This window comes from Hyaena hyaena, unplaced genomic scaffold (genome assembly GCF_003009895.1).
Source record: "Hyaena hyaena isolate Hyena2069 unplaced genomic scaffold, ASM300989v1 scaffold_406, whole genome shotgun sequence".
Taxonomy (NCBI): Eukaryota; Metazoa; Chordata; class Mammalia; order Carnivora; family Hyaenidae; genus Hyaena; species Hyaena hyaena.
Genome location: NW_024081038.1, coordinates 654283 through 669631, shown reverse-complemented (window position 1 = coordinate 669631; position 15349 = coordinate 654283). Strand labels below are relative to the sequence as shown.

General features: G+C 51.8%; 3 protein-coding genes across 12 annotated transcripts; 1 reads left to right on the top strand and 2 right to left on the bottom strand.

The window, feature by feature from the left end:
- Positions 1-249: 249 nt before the first annotated feature.
- On the bottom strand, positions 250-6023 carry LAMTOR1 (late endosomal/lysosomal adaptor, MAPK and MTOR activator 1). Its single transcript, XM_039252013.1, has 5 exons — positions 5850-6023; positions 2024-2169; positions 1695-1772; positions 1214-1340; positions 250-884 (listed from the first exon to the last, which is right to left on the bottom strand). The coding sequence occupies exons 1-5, from the start codon at positions 5889-5891 to the stop codon at positions 792-794; spliced, it is 486 nt and encodes a 161-aa protein (XP_039107944.1). The 5' UTR covers positions 5892-6023; the 3' UTR covers positions 250-791.
- A 1477-nt stretch (positions 6024-7500) lies between these two features.
- On the top strand, positions 7501-10735 carry LOC120245113 (transmembrane O-methyltransferase). Its single transcript, XM_039252005.1, has 4 exons — positions 7501-7519; positions 8358-8632; positions 9726-9922; positions 10415-10735. Exons 2-4 carry the CDS (start codon positions 8374-8376, stop codon positions 10733-10735), a joined length of 777 nt encoding a protein of 258 aa, XP_039107936.1. The 5' UTR covers positions 7501-7519; positions 8358-8373.
- A 651-nt stretch (positions 10736-11386) lies between these two features.
- On the bottom strand, positions 11387-14545 carry ANAPC15 (anaphase promoting complex subunit 15). Of its 10 annotated transcripts, XM_039252017.1 has the most exons (6): positions 14438-14501; positions 13526-13638; positions 12910-13259; positions 12336-12395; positions 11873-12010; positions 11387-11720 (listed from the first exon to the last, which is right to left on the bottom strand). In XM_039252017.1, exons 3-6 carry the CDS (start codon positions 13027-13029, stop codon positions 11673-11675), a joined length of 366 nt encoding a protein of 121 aa, XP_039107948.1. In that variant the 5' UTR covers positions 13030-13259; positions 13526-13638; positions 14438-14501; the 3' UTR covers positions 11387-11672. The 10 variants fall into 10 exon arrangements, with proteins under 10 accessions (XP_039107948.1, XP_039107945.1, XP_039107946.1 ...); XM_039252014.1 differs by lacking the exon at positions 13526-13638 and having other exon boundaries at positions 12910-13039; positions 14438-14545; XM_039252015.1 differs by lacking the exon at positions 13526-13638 and having other exon boundaries at positions 11387-11732; positions 12910-13039; positions 14438-14542.
- Between the last annotated feature and the right edge of the window lie 804 nt (positions 14546-15349).

Below are 15349 nucleotides of genomic sequence, written 5' to 3'. Positions count from 1 at the left end.
ACAGCAAGAGCTGCCTCGGAGTCAAGTTTGTTCAGCTTTGACAGTGTTCCCATCACCAGAGAAGGGACAAGTACAGTCTTATCCCATCTGAGGTTAGCCCAGGCCAAGTTCCGGCTAAGACCTGGGAACTCTGAACCCTTATCTCCTGGATTCTTCTTAGAAACATCCCCCTCCCCCTCATCCAGCTCCCTGCTCACAGACCAGAAGGAGTACCAGGGTGGTGGGCAGGACAGACAGGCGCAACCAGCACACAGATGAATACACTTCCTTTATCGAGGGTGACAAACCAAAACAAAACCCCAAACATGTAAAAACCCAGGGTGCTAGATATACAAACTCAATTCATTCAAATTCAAGCTCGTCCAGACCCTGGTCACAAACCCTAGTGAGGTGCATGTGAGCACCAAGTCAGGGAGAGGGGGGCAGGAGTGAGGCCATGAGAAAGGGTGGGAAGGGGGCCCCGACACAGGCCCCCTAAGGATCACCCTCTCACAGTGGTATCTCCACCTTCCCAGTGACAGTGAAGACCTACTAGGCCCTAACCTTTTGACCCCCCACCCCATCCCTGGCCAGGGCTTTGAACGCCAGTCCCAAATGGTTCTACCCTCCCTTGCTCCATCTCACTTGCTCAGGCTTCCAGCCTTCCAGCTTCTTCTCCTCCTCCACACTCTTCTCTGTGATTAGTAGCAGGTTAGGGTACTGTATGAGCCGCAGTGAGGCCGGGGGCCAGGAGAGGCAGGGTGGAGATGGGTGAAGAGAGGAGAAGAAGAGCTGTCCAAGGATCCCTCTCTTCATGGGATCCCAAACTGTACAACCAGCTCCTCTTTTGCATCCACTCGGATCTGAGAAAGTGCACTGTAGGCATAAGCAGCTATCCTGGAGACCTGAGACAGAGGGACCAGGGAGGAGAAGAAAAGAGAGAGGCAGTGAGAGGGGAGATCCAGAAAGCCAGGGAGGTGGATTGGGTGGGGAGAGAAGAGGGGATGATGGGGGATAGAAAGCCAAAGAAATATGCAAGGATGGGAAAGACGGAAAAGAACACAGGGGAGAAAGAAAGAGAACAAAGGTGGAGAGATAAGAGTGAGCAAGGTGCTTGAGCTACCAGGCTCCTTAACTCCACTTTCCTGCTGCCTCTGAGACAGAGAGGGTGAACTCTCTGCCACAGCCTAGGCAGCACAGGAAGGATGGGCAGGGGGTCCAGGGGGTGGCTCACCTGCTGTAAGTCGGAGAAGGGGATGGGCTCGCTGGCCAGCACTTGGTGGGGCTGGCTGGTGAGAGACGGCAGCGGTGGCAGCTTCTTCCAGTGGGTCAGGCTGCTGCTCAGCACAGCCAAGCGGGTGCTGGCCAAGAGGGAGGATGGGGTGGGCAGTCAGGCCAGTCTGCTCTGTCTTGTTGAGCCCAGCCCAGGCAAATCTCACTCCCTCAGGCCAGAGAAGCCGGGTGACAGTGGCCTCCGCTCACCAAATTCACTCCAGGCCCACCTCCCTTAGCCTCGCACCCTTGAGGGCCATGGGGCAAACACGGCTGACATGAACATCTGCTGAGGTACTGGAGAGATTTGTCTTCAGTCTCCTGGGCCACACCCAAACAAGGAGCTTGGACTGGGGCTCGGATTGCAAAGCTGGATAAGGGATGGAGAGGCAGGGAGGGACCCAAGTAGACTGAGGTGGGGAACCAAGCTGGCCAGGTCTTACCTGTACTGCCTTGCCCGGTCCATGTACTCATGCTGCTCCATGCCCTGGGAGTCCGCAGCAGACACGTCAATGATGTTGCTTTGGGGAGAGGAGGCAGAGGGAACACGATAGGTGCTTCAAGAGGGATACACAGGACTCACTGCCAAGTCCCAATTCCAGGGCTATCTGACACCAGTGTCCCTGCCTCCCCACTGGAGCAAGGCCGGATCTAGAGGCACCTCTCACTGCTGACCTTGTCCCATCCTCCATGTCCTAGGCCTAGTCCATCTATCCCAGCCTTTAACATGGATGGAGAAAGCTCTGCCCAGGCTTGGTCCTGTGATGCTCACCTGGCTGTCTTAGCAAGGATGGAGGAGAGCAGGGCCTGCTCATCTGTGCGAGTGGAAGGCAGGCTGTGGTAGTTGGGCTCAGCTCCATTGAGGGCTTTGGTAGGGGGGCTGCTAGGGTCCAGCAGCAGTTTCCGCTCCTCTCGGTCCTAGGAAAGGCCATGGGGGAGAAGTCAGCCCTGGAGCCTTTACTTACTTACTTATTTGAGAAAGAATGTTCATGCTAGCAGGGGAGAGGGGCAGAGAGAGAGAGCCAGAGGATCTTAAAAAGGCTCAACACTTAGCATGGAGCCTGATTTGGGGCTGGAGCTGATGTGGGGCTTTTACCACCCTGGGATCATGACTGGAGACAAAATCAAGAGTCAGATACTCAACCGACTGAGCCACCCAGGCACCCTAACCCTGGAGCCTTTCGTCCAACCTGCCTTTCTTGGGCTCTTCTTTCAGCCCAGCTCTGACTTTTAAACACCAAAAAATATCCCAAGTGCTAAAGTGTATGGAATGTCAGATAAGGCTCAGTCCTGCCTGCCCTTCGGAGCTCAGCTGAGTTGTAGGTCTAGGATCAATTAAAGTAGATCCAAGCAGCCCTAGAGGCCCCGAAAAGGTGGAAAGAAGCACAGAGCATGTACTCAGTAACTACTCTGGAGCTTCAGAAAATAGTGTAGCACTTGATGGAGAAGGAACATTGGGAGCCGAAGCCAGAGGACTGAGGTCTAGAAACTGAACGAAGTTAGGAGCCCAAGAATGGCCCTCCTGATCCCCCAGACCAGGTCCTTCCCAGAAAGGCTGTCTGCTCCCAGGACGGAGGCCTGGTGAGGCCAGACAATTATGTTCCTCATATAATCTCAGGGCAGGAGTCAGCCTCCAGGCCACACAATCTAAACGTGCCCCTTCTTGAGGGCAGGTCCCTTCTACTCTCAGGTGTTCACTCTCTTCTAATGCTTTCTTTGTATATGACTCCCAGAACCAAACTTGGTGCACTTGGTGAAACCAGACCCAAACAGTGCAGCTGTTCCCTCCCTTGCCAAGTCACCACACTTCTATTTGTGTGGTTCTGTTAATTTTCAGTAGTCTTGTTAGTGCTAGCTTAGGCAAATGATCACAACCCCCAGAACTAACATGGGGCCAAACTACATCTCCCTGATCCTACACAATTCTGTATTTCTCTTTGTCCTATTCCAGCCCCTTACTCTAATCTATTGCGGTCTCTCTGAATACAACCCTGCCTTGAGCCTATCAGCTGCAAATCCCTGCTGGCTTTATGTCAGCTGCAAATTGGATAAGCAGACCTGCTGGATATCTATCCAAGCCATAAAGAGCAAGGGTGCCCAGGACAAAGTCAAGGACAAGGGAGCCCATCCTGCCTAATGTTGACTCACCAACCCTCAGTGCCAGACCACCAGTGCTCCACAGACCTTCCCACTGTGGGCTCCCAGTTCCCCGCCCACAACTCCACAACTCTCCTTACAAAGGGCCACTTCCTCCTGCCCGTCTGCCCCACCCTAGGCAGGCCCAGCCCTTTCACAATACTCTTCCTTCTCAAGCCTAGGTTACCCAAGTGTCTACAGTTCCCAACAGCATGAGACAGAAGCTGTGGGATTCTGCCCTATCACCTCCCAATTCGCTCCTCCTCCTCCTCAAGTATTCAATGGCTAGAAGGACAAAATGCTTGCTAAAGATCAAACTATCTCTAAGGAAAGCTGGCTCCATAATGAACACTGAATTTGCTTCCTGTGTGCCATCCTTCTCCCAGCCCTACTTCAGATAGATCTTTCTGTAGAACAGGGCAGACCCTCTTGTCCCCCACCTCTATCAGGGATTCTTCAAGAACAATGTTGTTTTCCTGAGACCTAGACTCCCAGAAGAGGCCAGACTACCCCCAATCAGAGTGAACAAATAATATCACCCCACCCCTAAGGGCAAGTGGAGCATGGAGGAGGTGTTTCACACCAATGTTTGTCCCTTGGTCAGTGTCAACCCACGAGTCAGGCTTTTACTGTCTACTGTAGCACAGACACATATACATGGTCTGCCCATGACTAGTCACCTGGTCTATGGGCATAGCTGAAAAAAACAGCTTGGCCCAATGGATAAAGCACATGACTTGGTATCAAGATACTTTGACTATAGCATTACTCAGCTTTGTATCTTTGGCTATATATCTTAGCCTCTCTGAACTTTTTCCTTGCCTTTAAGTACATAACTTGCACCTATATGACAAACTTGGCAAAAGTCAAATGAGAGAACTATAAAAGGCCTTTGAAAATGTGTCATTTATTTCTTTTTACTGTAACAAAGGAGCAGAGATTAAACTGGGGGAGGAGCCTGCCCAAGAGCTGAGAAAGGGACTTTGGGATAGTGAATGGCCACACAAAGGCTCAAGTCACTGAGCACTGACTGAGCACCTCTCAGGGGGGTTAGAAACAGAAGTGAGAGCCTGTCAAGAAGATGAAAGTTCAGGAGAGCAACAAGCCCAGCTCTCTCAGCTAGAAGCTGGTACCCTTTCTTAGAAGGCACTAACCCTTCTTGACTCATTGCCTGCAAGAGTTTGTGTTATCCTTTAGGGGACAATTTCCCATTGGGCCATGGTTTTCCCAGTGGGTAGGAATACGGTCTCCTCTAAGAGGCTGGTGTGAAGTGAGGGGTAGTGGACATGAGGTATGCTTAAGGTGTAAGGCACAGAAAATAGGAGTATGTGTTCATTGGGGGTTTGGAGAATTAATGAGGCCCAGGAGATATCCATGCCTCTCAAACAAATGACATTTTCCTCACCTTAAGTTCTTAACCCAAAATAGTTTCATATGAGTCATTGGGGAAAGACCTACTTCCCAAATATCAATAATATAACCCACTTCTGTGACCATCTCCCCATCAGACTGTGAGCTATCTGCTGAAATCCTTCTATTGTTTGCATGTCTAGAATGTGTTGAAATGTTGAACCCAAGCTTAGAGCCAAGAGCTTGAGACTTCATCCTTGGGAAGGTCTCCCCACTCCTAAAAGGAGATCAGGTAGGTAGGGCAGAGATTAAGATGTGGGGGGAAATGAGAATGCACCAAGGGTAAGAGGGAGAACTTAAAACTACAGTCTTCCCAGCTTAATCCTTTCTGCAAAGGGATCAGGTCTACGGTCAAATTCCCAGGACAAGCACCCCTCTAGCTAAAGGAACCCTCGGGCCCCAAGCAAAAACTGCACCGAGGCAGGCCAAACTGAACTCCCATCCCATCTTTCTAATCCAATCCAGCCAAAGCAAAACCCTCTTTGTTGCTTCCCCAAAACGTCTTGATGTCATGGTCTCTATTAAACTCTTTACTGGTCAACTCAAATGCCACATACTTACAGAGGCCTTCTCTGACCCTAAACCGCAGTGACCTTCCTTCTCCAACCCCAAGGGCTGAGAGCATACACAGATTCCTGATTCATGTTAGGACAAACTAACTCTGAGCCTCAGTTTACCCATCTCTAGAATGGATTCACAAAGCCAGCTCACACAAGCACAAAAAAAGCACAGGAAGGTAGGAAGACAGTGTTTCCCAAGGACCAAGGCTGAGGATTCTGAAGTCTATAAAGGTTTAAAGACAGGATAACATGAAAGGGGTGGGAGCGAGAGGGGCAGACGGCTGCCTGCACACCCCAAAGCAAAGACTGTGTAGAGAAAGCTGGGGCTTTAACAGGAGTAGGAGTCTGGCCGAGCGTCCCCTCCGTAATCTGTCCCCTCCCGGCCTCCGTACTAGGTGAGCCCCACAGCCCCGCGCTGTTGCAGGCTTTTTCTGGGCCCCACGCCCTAGCCTCTCGACCCCCATTCCCGAGCCTCGCCCGCCGCGGCCGCACCTGGTCCGAGTCCTCGTTCTCGCTGCTGTAGCAGCACCCCATGGCCGGGGTCGGGCCGGTCGCTCAGGCCGCGCCGAGGAGGGACGGCGTCCGTCGGGAGCCCTTCCGGTCACATGACCCGTGGCTGCATCCAGCGAGCAGCCACCCGCTTCCCCGCCTATCCTTTCCAAGAGCCCCGCAGCTGCTGCCGCAACCCTGGCTTCCGGCCCCGCCTCCACCGCATGATCATCGCCGACCAATGGGAGGGCTCACCTCGCTTGACAAGACGCGAGGCACGTGACGCGATGAAAGGGAGGGGCGGGTCACATGACTTCAGCCTCTTCTCAGTGTTGGAGCTCGAGTCTTCTGCCGCTGGCTAAAGAGGCCCTCGTGATGTGTACTGTGCGGTCGCGTGGCTGCCAGGCTATCTTTCAGGGCCAGTGAGCGAACTTCTACCAATGTTCCCGTAAATGCCATGAGAGGGGCGGGTGGGATTCAGGCCCTCCGCTCCTAGAGCACAGTCTCCGTGTACAAACACTGGACCCAGATGCCCAGCGCCAAGTTGGGGGGACACATAAAGACTGTGGCCCCCAACGGAGTTCTCAACCTGTACTGGGGATGGGAGACATACTGGAAGAAGAGCTCTTACTCCTTCACAAGCCAAAGCTGAGCAGAGCTCAATCCTGGAAGAGAGAGGCAGCCATGCGGTCTCTTTGCCTTCTGGCATTTCTCTTCAGTCTTGCTTGCTTTTTTTACATCAACTACAGTGATCCTAATTCACAAAGCTGACCACCAGTTCGTTTCTTAGAACCATCCCATATCTTCCCTTGGACTCTCAACACAAGTCCAAGTCTGTCATTCAACATCTTACAGACACCTGTCTCCCTTTTCAGCACTGGGGTCGTGGGGTTGCTGGTAATGATGGTGGTGATGCAGGGGTTGGAAATATTTGCAGTTTCCTGATTAACCACCTAGACTTTCCACGTGTTGGCACACCACCTCCCCACCAGGTCTGTCCTCAGGCCTCAATACAAACAATACCCTCCTGATTGCCATCTCTGACCCTGTTCTTTGGGCATCCCCAACTCCCTGTGCTTAATCCCTATTCCACATAGCTCCATTCATTTATCGAATCAAACAATTACTGTCTGTGATGTGCCACACACTGTTCTGTCTAGATATACAGAGGTTCACAGAACAGCCCAAAGTCCCTGTGTCCATGAAGACTTGCATATTTTATTCTGTTTCTGGATCAGTCTCTTCCACTAAACTTGGGAGCTCCCGGAGGAAGGGGAGAAGACCTGATTCCTCTGTGACCCACACACTGGCATTAACTTAAACAAAATTTGAATTTTGAATTGAGTAAATTACAGCATCCTAGTTCCTTGGCTCACACCATGACCCATGTCCTGATACAAGGAATTGGAGGAGAGGTCACTAAACCCAGTAACTGTTATCACCCCTCATATCAAGACCCTGGGGTTCTGTAAATTTAGGGCTCATGAAGGGTTGGAGTCAGCCCCACCTTGTTCCTGCAGCTAGTAACTTGAACTGCAGGTCTCAGGTAACAGCAGCAGCTTCTGCATCAATAATTGAGAGCAGGTCCAGCCTGCCTCAGAGTCCTCTGGCCCCAAGGCCTCCCCCTCCTGGTCTAGGCTCTGATCTTCCCCAAGCAGAAGTCTCCAGCCCAGGTAAGCAGGGCTCTTGAGTGTGGGTTCCCAAGCATACCAGTTCAAACTCACTAACACTTACCTACTCACATCCATTTATATACTCTTACTTTCAATTTTAGTCCCCACCATCACCAGGGACACAAGGGTTAGATCTGGAGGAAGGCGTGGATGGTTCACAGTATGAAAGAGAAAGCACTTATCCCCCTTAGGGATAGAGCCTGGGAGAGGAGGCTCGAGTAGGGGAGAAGCGTGTGCTGTGTGTGTACGTGCTTGTACAAGGAATTCTGAGAGAGAACAGAAAAGGTGAATGCAGGGGAGGGGAGACAGAACTGGAGAAGAAATACAGAATCAAGGACTCCTCCCAGCCTCAGGGAAAAGCAGATGGAGGGGTGGGACGAAATCTCATCCTAACACCCTATGGAGTGTTTTGATTGCCTTTTACTGATGCCTGAGAGGATTCTGACTACAAAGCTATGCTCTTTTTCTCCACAGTAATGGGTCAGAGGAGATGGAGGCAGAGGGTAGGGCGGGGGTAGGGTATTTCTGAAGACTGTGGAAAGTGGTCCTGGGGGGGGGGGTGACGATAGAGATGAGGAGAAATGGGTGGGAGAAGTAAGATGAAGACAGGATCAGGGGGCAGAAGTGGGAAAAAGTGGTTTGAAGTTGGGTGCAGAACATAGACTAGTATGGAGTCCTTGAAAGTACATGAGCTTGGAATCAGACCAATTCAGATTCAAATCCTGGTTCCATTGTGTGGCTTAGCCTTTCTGAGCCATGGTTTGTAAAATATAGGGATAATACAAATGACAAACAAATGGTGGGTGTGAGTTTCCCTGTCTGCCTCCCTTCACCCCAGAGCCCTGGTAGGGACAATGTCCCCCGCCATCGCACTGGCCTTCCTGCCACTGGTGGTGACATTGCTGGTGCGGTACCGTCACTACTTCCGACTGCTGGTGCGTATGGTCTTGCTGCGAAGCCTCCGAGACTGCTTGTCAGGGCTGCAGATTGAGGAGCGGGCCTTCAGCTATGTGCTCACTCATGCCCTGCCTGGAGACCCCAGTCATATCCTCACCACCCTGGACCACTGGAGCAGCCACTGCGAGTACCTGGGCCACATGGGTCCTGCCAAAGGTCAGTGTCCCCTAGCCTTCTGCTTCACGAAATACTCCCAAGATGGCAAGGATGGTCTGGGATCTGCTGCTGCCTACTGGTTGCATTGGGCAGGTTCTTGATCATCTCTGGGTCTCTTTTCTCCTCTGCAAGTGAGGGGGCTGGGCAGTTATTCATTCGTCTAGCAAACACTTATTGCCATCCCTTTTGTAGTAGGCACGTACTAGGTGCTGGGTTGGAAAAGGAGGTAGAGGCCACACGGATGAATCAGCCATAAATGCTAGACTCAGAGGGGGCATAATACAAAGGGAATAACCATCTCAGCCCATAACCCATGACTTTGTAATTATCTGTGCTGAATCGTTCTCCCCTCACCGTGGAGGCTCCCACATTCCATTCAGGGTAGCTACCTGGTTTTGTCTCAGACCCAGCTCCTGGCACAAGTGCTTTTAGAACCTGAAGAAATTTTTCCAATTCCCAGTTTAGAAAGACACCCAATGAACAAAACAAAGAGGAATGAAACTGGAAGTTCTAGCAAAGGTCTCTCAGGAGCCTGGTACTTGTTTCTGCCTTAGCCCTCCTGGAGGAAGCAACACTTAAATGGAGCCTAAAAGGATCGTTTTCAGTTTGGCCAAGCAGATAAGGACAGGGGTGGGGAGGCGCAAAGCCAGCCACACATACTAATGCAGCATGAAGGAATGAGCCAGCGATGACTTGGTTGACTCTGGGCACAGTTGTTTGGAAGAGCTGTGGGTACAGTCTACAAAAGGGAAGAGGTGGAAAGGTTGGATAGGATCAGGATCAAGAAGGTCCTGAATGTCAGGCTGAGCATCCCAAGTTCAATCTCAAAGGCCTTTAGGGTCATAGGAACCAAGGAGCAACAGGGTCACATTTGTTTGTTAGAAAGATAGCTAGTGGCTGGTACGAAGATGAGACTGAAGGACAAAAGCCTAGAGGGACAGAGAACCAGCAGGGCAGCTGGAGCTGTAGTCCAAGAAGGAGACCCCCGCTGGTTGGGGGCTACAGTGAGGCAGGTGGGCATTTGAGATCCCTTTCTATCAGGGGCCCTGAATCCATCTCCCATGTCTGCTACAATAAGCCATCTTCTCCCCAGGTCAAATCCTGATGCGGCTGGTGGAGGAGAAGACTCCTGCTTGCGTGCTGGAACTGGGCACCCACTGTGGGTACTCCACATTGCTTATTGCCCGTTCGCTGCCCCCTGGGGGCCGCCTTCTCACTGTGGAGTGGAACCCACGCACGGCAGCAGTGGCTGAAAAACTCATCCGCCTGGCTGGCTTCGACGAGCACACGGTCAGCCCCCATCTCCCTAATTCTGGTATCTTCCCTTCCACCCTGAACCTTGCCCTAGCCAGGCCTCCTCAGTAAGGGAATCCCACCTAGGAGAAGGCAACAGCTCATGTAGGGGACTGTGATGCTGGGTGATATGTAAACTCCTGTCCTGTTTCAAGTCATTTGCTCATATTTGCTGTTCGATGACAAAAGAGCAGCTAAGAGGAAGGTTTTCAGAGCCCAGCAAATATGGGTCCAAACCTTAAGTCTACCTCTTGTGAGCTGTATGACCTTGGGCAGAGGACTTATTCTCTGAATCTCAGCTTAATCACTGGCAGAATGGAAATCACAATACTGATGCTGACTTCTTGGGTTCTGAGGACAGAGGAAATGTGAGAACACCTGTGGGAACCTAGGCCAGGACCTGGCATAAAGTAAGCCAAATCCTGGGGGAGTCTGGTGTGGGAGAACAGACCCTCCCACCCTCACCTCCACCTCCTCCCACCCCTACAGGTGGAGCTCATCATGAGTAGCTCAGAGGAGGTAATCCCACGCCTACGAACCCAGTACCAACTGAGTCGGGCAGACTTGGTGCTCCTGGCACACCGGCCCCGACGTTACCTGCGAGACCTGCAGCTTTTGGAGGCCCATGCCCTGCTGCCAGCTGGTGCCACTGTGTTGGCTGACCACGTGCTGTTCCCTGGTGCACCCCGCTTCCTGCAGTATGTCAAGAGCTGTGGCCGCTACCGCTGCCGCCTCCACCACACTGGCCTCCCAGACTTCCCTGCCATCAAGGACGGCATAGCCCAGCTCACCTATGCAGGGCCTGGCTGAGGTCCAGGCCCAGGGGTACTTACTGCTGCCCCTCCACCCCCACCGAAGCAAGGACCTCAGAACATCCCTTCCTCTCCCTGCTTGTGGCCTGACACATGTTGGGCTAGGGCTGGGTAGGCTGTCCTCCAACCTCTGCCCCACTCCAGTTCTACACTGACCTGAGGCGTCAAGTTCTATCAGGATGCTTGGTTCCACTGGCCCCTTTCCTTCCAGAGAGGCATGGATTGACAGGCAAGAGGCCTGAGCTCCCAACCGAAGTCTGTCACTGATTTTCTGGGTGACTCCAAGGGAGTCCCTGCGCTGCTTGATGATTTAATCTGCTCTGTTAACACCAAGAAGCTGGCTGGAAAATCACCAGGGGTCTCTTGCTCTAGAACTCAGAAGCCTTCCCTCCTCAGCCCATGCAATTCTAGGTAGGAACAGAGGAAAAAGTAAACACTGAGTTACAGGCTCTGAAGGAATGGGTACAGAGAAGCTGAGCCAGAGACAATAGTAATGGAGCCTGGGGCCAGGGCCAGGGCCACCCCTAGTCATGGACCACATGGTCCAGTAGGCTTGCCTGAAGTTCCTTGTATGCCCTCTCCCTAAAGCTCAAGTGAAGATGCTGGATTTCTCTGGGCCCAACCAACAATTAGGGAATAGACACGGGGAAAAAATAAAACCAGTCCTGTGTCTTTATTAAAGGGAGTTAGAAAGGGACTATACCTGGCAATCAAGGGGTGAGGTAATGGGTAGAAAGGTGGGGTGGGCTCAGGCCCTGGAGACTCAAGGGCAAAGTGATGGCCTAGGAGAGCCCAAGGAGACCAGTTCTTGGCAGCAGCTGAAGAAATACCCAAAGGTGAGCTTTCAGGCACTGGGGCAATCAGCTGGTTCTGCAGGGGATGCAGGGTAAGTTGGGCTGGCCAGAATTTCCCTGAGGCCACCCTGCCTTGTCTACCTAGATCATCCACTGGTCCTGATCCTGTTCGTTGCCTTCCATGTCCACCTAGAGAGAAGGCTGGGTGTGGGTGGGGAGGGGCCTCAGCCACCCAGCCAGCCCTAGTCCCAGATCCTGCCCCTGGTTGGATCCAGAGTCTCTGTACCCTTGACCACCAATTTCATCAGGGGCAGGGGCCCGCCCCCACACCCTTTGCCTACCTCATTGACCTCTCCATCATCAGGTGATTCATTGTAGTCATTCATCTCATCCATGTCCTGCATGTCCTCATCATCCTCTGAGTCCTCTTCACTATCCTCGTCGTCATCTTCATCCTCCTCTTCCTCGTCATCATAGTGCTGGCAAGGCAGGGGAGAGCCTATAGGCTCTATAGGCTTGCCTTGACCACTTCAAGGGCTGGTCCACTTGGAGCCTTTCTCTGGGGCCAGTGAATGACCCTCCATTCCCCAGCCTTGCCCCCCACCTTGAGTCTAGCAGGCTGGTGCATGGTCTGCAGGACCTTGGTGCTGGGTCCAATGGCCACCCACTCGAGATCCCTTTTATGGCCTCTACCTAGAGCTGAGGACCATAAGTGCTCTGGAGTCAAAGGCAGGACCTTCAGAATTAGAGCAAAGCTTTAGTCTACCTGGGCCCACAAAGGCCCTACCTGCTGGAACCACTCACCTCTGAGGCCGGCTTGCCAATAGGTACCAGATTGTTGTCTTTCTCTGCGATGCTCTGGAGCTGTGAACAAAGGGGGAGAACAGCGTCAGGGCCCAAGCAGGGCATGTCAGGGGCATGGGACTGGCCCACTCTGCCCCTAAGAAGACAAGCCCCTGCCCCAAGTATGGAGAAGCTTCCTTTTAGTGTCTAGAAAGAGTCAATTCTTTGGTTTCTTGTCATCTGCCACTTACTTATAAACTTAATTCAACTAAATTCTCTAGGTCATGGTTTCCTTATAAGATTATGGTGAGGGTAAAGTGAGAGACTGATGGAGAATATGGCATCTACTAGGTTGTCAATTAAGTCAAAACTATTATTTCCTATGACTTAAAGAGCCTGGACCCCAATCTGGCCCAGAAGCACCATGGTCCCACGGTAAATTAGCAGCATAAAGATTGAAACCTAGGCCTCCTACCTCCCAGCTTGAGTGTTCCCAGCTCAGGGCAAAAAGCTCCTGCAGGGTGGGATCATGGTCAGTGAAAGGCAGGGGAGGCCCCTGATTAAGGCTCCACCACTGTGCTAGGGCCTTACTCACCCAGGCCTGATGCTGTTGTTCTTGCTGCTGCAGCTCTGTTTCCTCCACACAGGGTCGATCCAGATTAAACCACAGTGTCTCAGTCACACGGGGAAAGAGTGAGGGAAACAAGGTAGACATGGCTCCTAGACTGAGGTAAAGGGCCAGGTGAATCCAGCTCTCAGATGTATTTGGTTTCAGTTTTTATGTGGTTAGTTTGCTTTGGGGATGGGGTGGAGTAGAAGGTAGCAGGGAAATAGCTCTTCCTTGTGGGAATCAGACAGACCTGGGTTTGAGTCCTGGCTCCACCACTTACTAGCTGTTTGACCTCGGCCAAGTCACTTAACCTCTCTGAGCCTCAGTTTCCTCATCTGTAAAATGGGGGATAATAACAGTTATACCCACCATCATAATTATTCTGATAATTAATTTACTTTGTGGAGAAGTAAAGCTGTTTGCAAGCTATGCAAGGGGTGGAGAATGGAAGCCAACACAGAGCTATGAATCCAGAATGCAGGCTGGCATTACAAAATTAAACAAAATTAGAGATAGCAGGGCTCCACTGACACTGTCTTTACCTCCTCCAAACACTAAGACCTCCTTTTTGCCGCTTTATGATAATCCATACCATACTTACTCAGTGTCATAAATTTAGGGCACTAACCACCTCTTTCATGAGCCACAGCCAAACTGGGGTGGGGATGGGGTGCACGTAGGTGCAACTATGGTTCAGAAAGACATTCTAAAGGCCTAAGTAAATGGATAAATAAGTACATGTTAGGGTGAGTGAACTAACGTGAGAGATTACGTAAATTCAGCACAGATTAAGTGGTTGAGGGGGCTGACCGGAAAGGTCCCAGAGAATCTGAATTAAAACCTTTCAATTCACATTAAAATCGAGGCCCTGCGACAAGCAACACTGGTCTCTAGGTCACATAGTGAGGTGGGGCATAGAATTCCTACGGGGAGGAAATCGAGGCCAGGCACTAGGAGATGAGCAGGAGAAAAGGACCTACGTCTAGTTCTACTTTTGCCCTAACTCATTTGACCCATCCTGGGCCAGCCGCTGTCCTGTGAACCTCAGCTTCCCGGCCGTGTCACCGACAAAACACCCACCCTCAGGGGCAGTTAAGTGTGAGGCGAGAGACTAAGGCTCCGAAAGCCCACCCCTAGCGGCAAAGCCACCGCCCATTCTTTCCTTATTACGAAAATGACCGCGGGGTGAACCAACACGATGAATGCAGGGGCGGGATTCGAACAGGCATTTGCCCTTATAGGGTTGCTAATAACGAAAGCAGCGGGGCCTGAATAGGGCCAATTAACTGGAAGAAATGCTGGGTGACAGAAAGTGAGACCAATGAGTGACGGATCTTGTGCAACGGGGTGGAGCTTCGCCTCGAGGAAGCGGCCAATGAGCTGGAGCTCTTTATTGTTAAGCGTGTGAATATGGAGCTCCTGAAGAGCCAGGTCAGGGCCACGGGGTTTCTCCGGGGGAGGAAGAAGAGAAGGGGCAGAGAGACAGCAGCCTCAGCCTGGCTTCCGTACTTACCGCGCCGGGAGGCGGCAGCCAGCAGCGACCCGGAAGCACTTCTCTCTGCCTGAGCGGAAGAACCCACCAGAACCAGGGAAGCACCAACGCATGCGCCTTTGCTCTCCTTTTGTTTCCCGCTCCCGCCCTCCACACCGGACGTGACGCTTATACCCTTTAGTCATGTCGTTAAGGTTGGAAATTTGCCTACTCTTTGCCACCACCTCCAGCCTCCGCCGTTGGGGCTCTCCGGTCTGACCCCGCCCCAACGGCACCATTTAACCCCGCCCCCCCGTCTCTAGCCAGGCTCTGCTTGCCTACGCTTACTGAAAACTAGCTAGCAGCAACCTGCTTTAGTACTAGTAATGTTCGTCCTGTGGCGTCCTAGGAAAATTTGTCCACTTTTACTCCAGAATTGCTGAGTGATATTACACTTAACTTGTCTGTCCTTACTCACTCTGTTTCTTGTTGAGGCGCATGCATTCACTTGTGTATAATAGACTTCAGAGATATGAGTCCTGGGGCGCCTGGGCGGCTCAGTTGGTTGAGCATCCAACTTTGGCTCAGGTCATGGTCTCACTTGGTGGATTCGAGCTGAAGGACGGGCTCTGTGCTGGCAGTGCGGAGCCTGCTTGGGATCCCATCTCTTACCCTCTTTCTCTGCCCCGTCCGACTCGTGTGTGACTGTGTGTGTGTGTGTGTGTGTCTCCCGAAATAAATAAACTTAAAAAAATAGTTGAATCCCTACTATATTCCAGCCACTGCTAGAAGCTGGAGATAAATCTAGGAACATGATTCTGATTCCTGCCCCCAATAGACCTCACACTCCAAAAAAAAAAAAAAAAAAAAAAAGACCGCACACTCCAGTGGAGAAGCCAGACTCTGCAGACCCGCAGTGGACTCACAGGTATCTTAGGATTGCCTGTCTAGTTC

Excerpts from the sequence above, each read along its gene's own strand:
- LAMTOR1 (XM_039252013.1), bottom strand. The coding sequence starts at position 5,891 with ATGGGGTGCTGCTACAGCAGCGAGAACGAGGACTCGGACCAG. Across the intron at positions 2,170-5,849 it reads AGAACGAGGACTCGGACCAG|GACCGAGAGGAGCGGAAACT; the intron begins GTGCGGCCGCGG and ends GGCCTTTCCTAG. Across the intron at positions 1,341-1,694 it reads GACCGGGCAAGGCAGTACAG|CACCCGCTTGGCTGTGCTGA; the intron begins GTAAGACCTGGC and ends CCTCTTGGCCAG.
- LOC120245113 (XM_039252005.1), top strand. The coding sequence starts at position 8,374 with ATGTCCCCCGCCATCGCACTGGCCTTCCTGCCACTGGTGGTGACATTG. Across the intron at positions 8,633-9,725 it reads CCACATGGGTCCTGCCAAAG|GTCAAATCCTGATGCGGCTG; the intron begins GTCAGTGTCCCC and ends TCTTCTCCCCAG. Across the intron at positions 9,923-10,414 it reads CTGGCTTCGACGAGCACACG|GTGGAGCTCATCATGAGTAG; the intron begins GTCAGCCCCCAT and ends CCACCCCTACAG.
- ANAPC15 (XM_039252014.1), bottom strand. The coding sequence starts at position 14,529 with ATGCGTTGGTGCTTCCCTGGTTCTGGTGGGTTCTTCCGCTCAGGCAGA. Across the intron at positions 12,396-12,909 it reads AACAACAGCATCAGGCCTGG|CTCCAGAGCATCGCAGAGAA; the intron begins GTGAGTAAGGCC and ends CTTTGTTCACAG. Across the intron at positions 11,721-11,872 it reads ATGATGGAGAGGTCAATGAG|GTGGACATGGAAGGCAACGA; the intron begins GTAGGCAAAGGG and ends CCTTCTCTCTAG.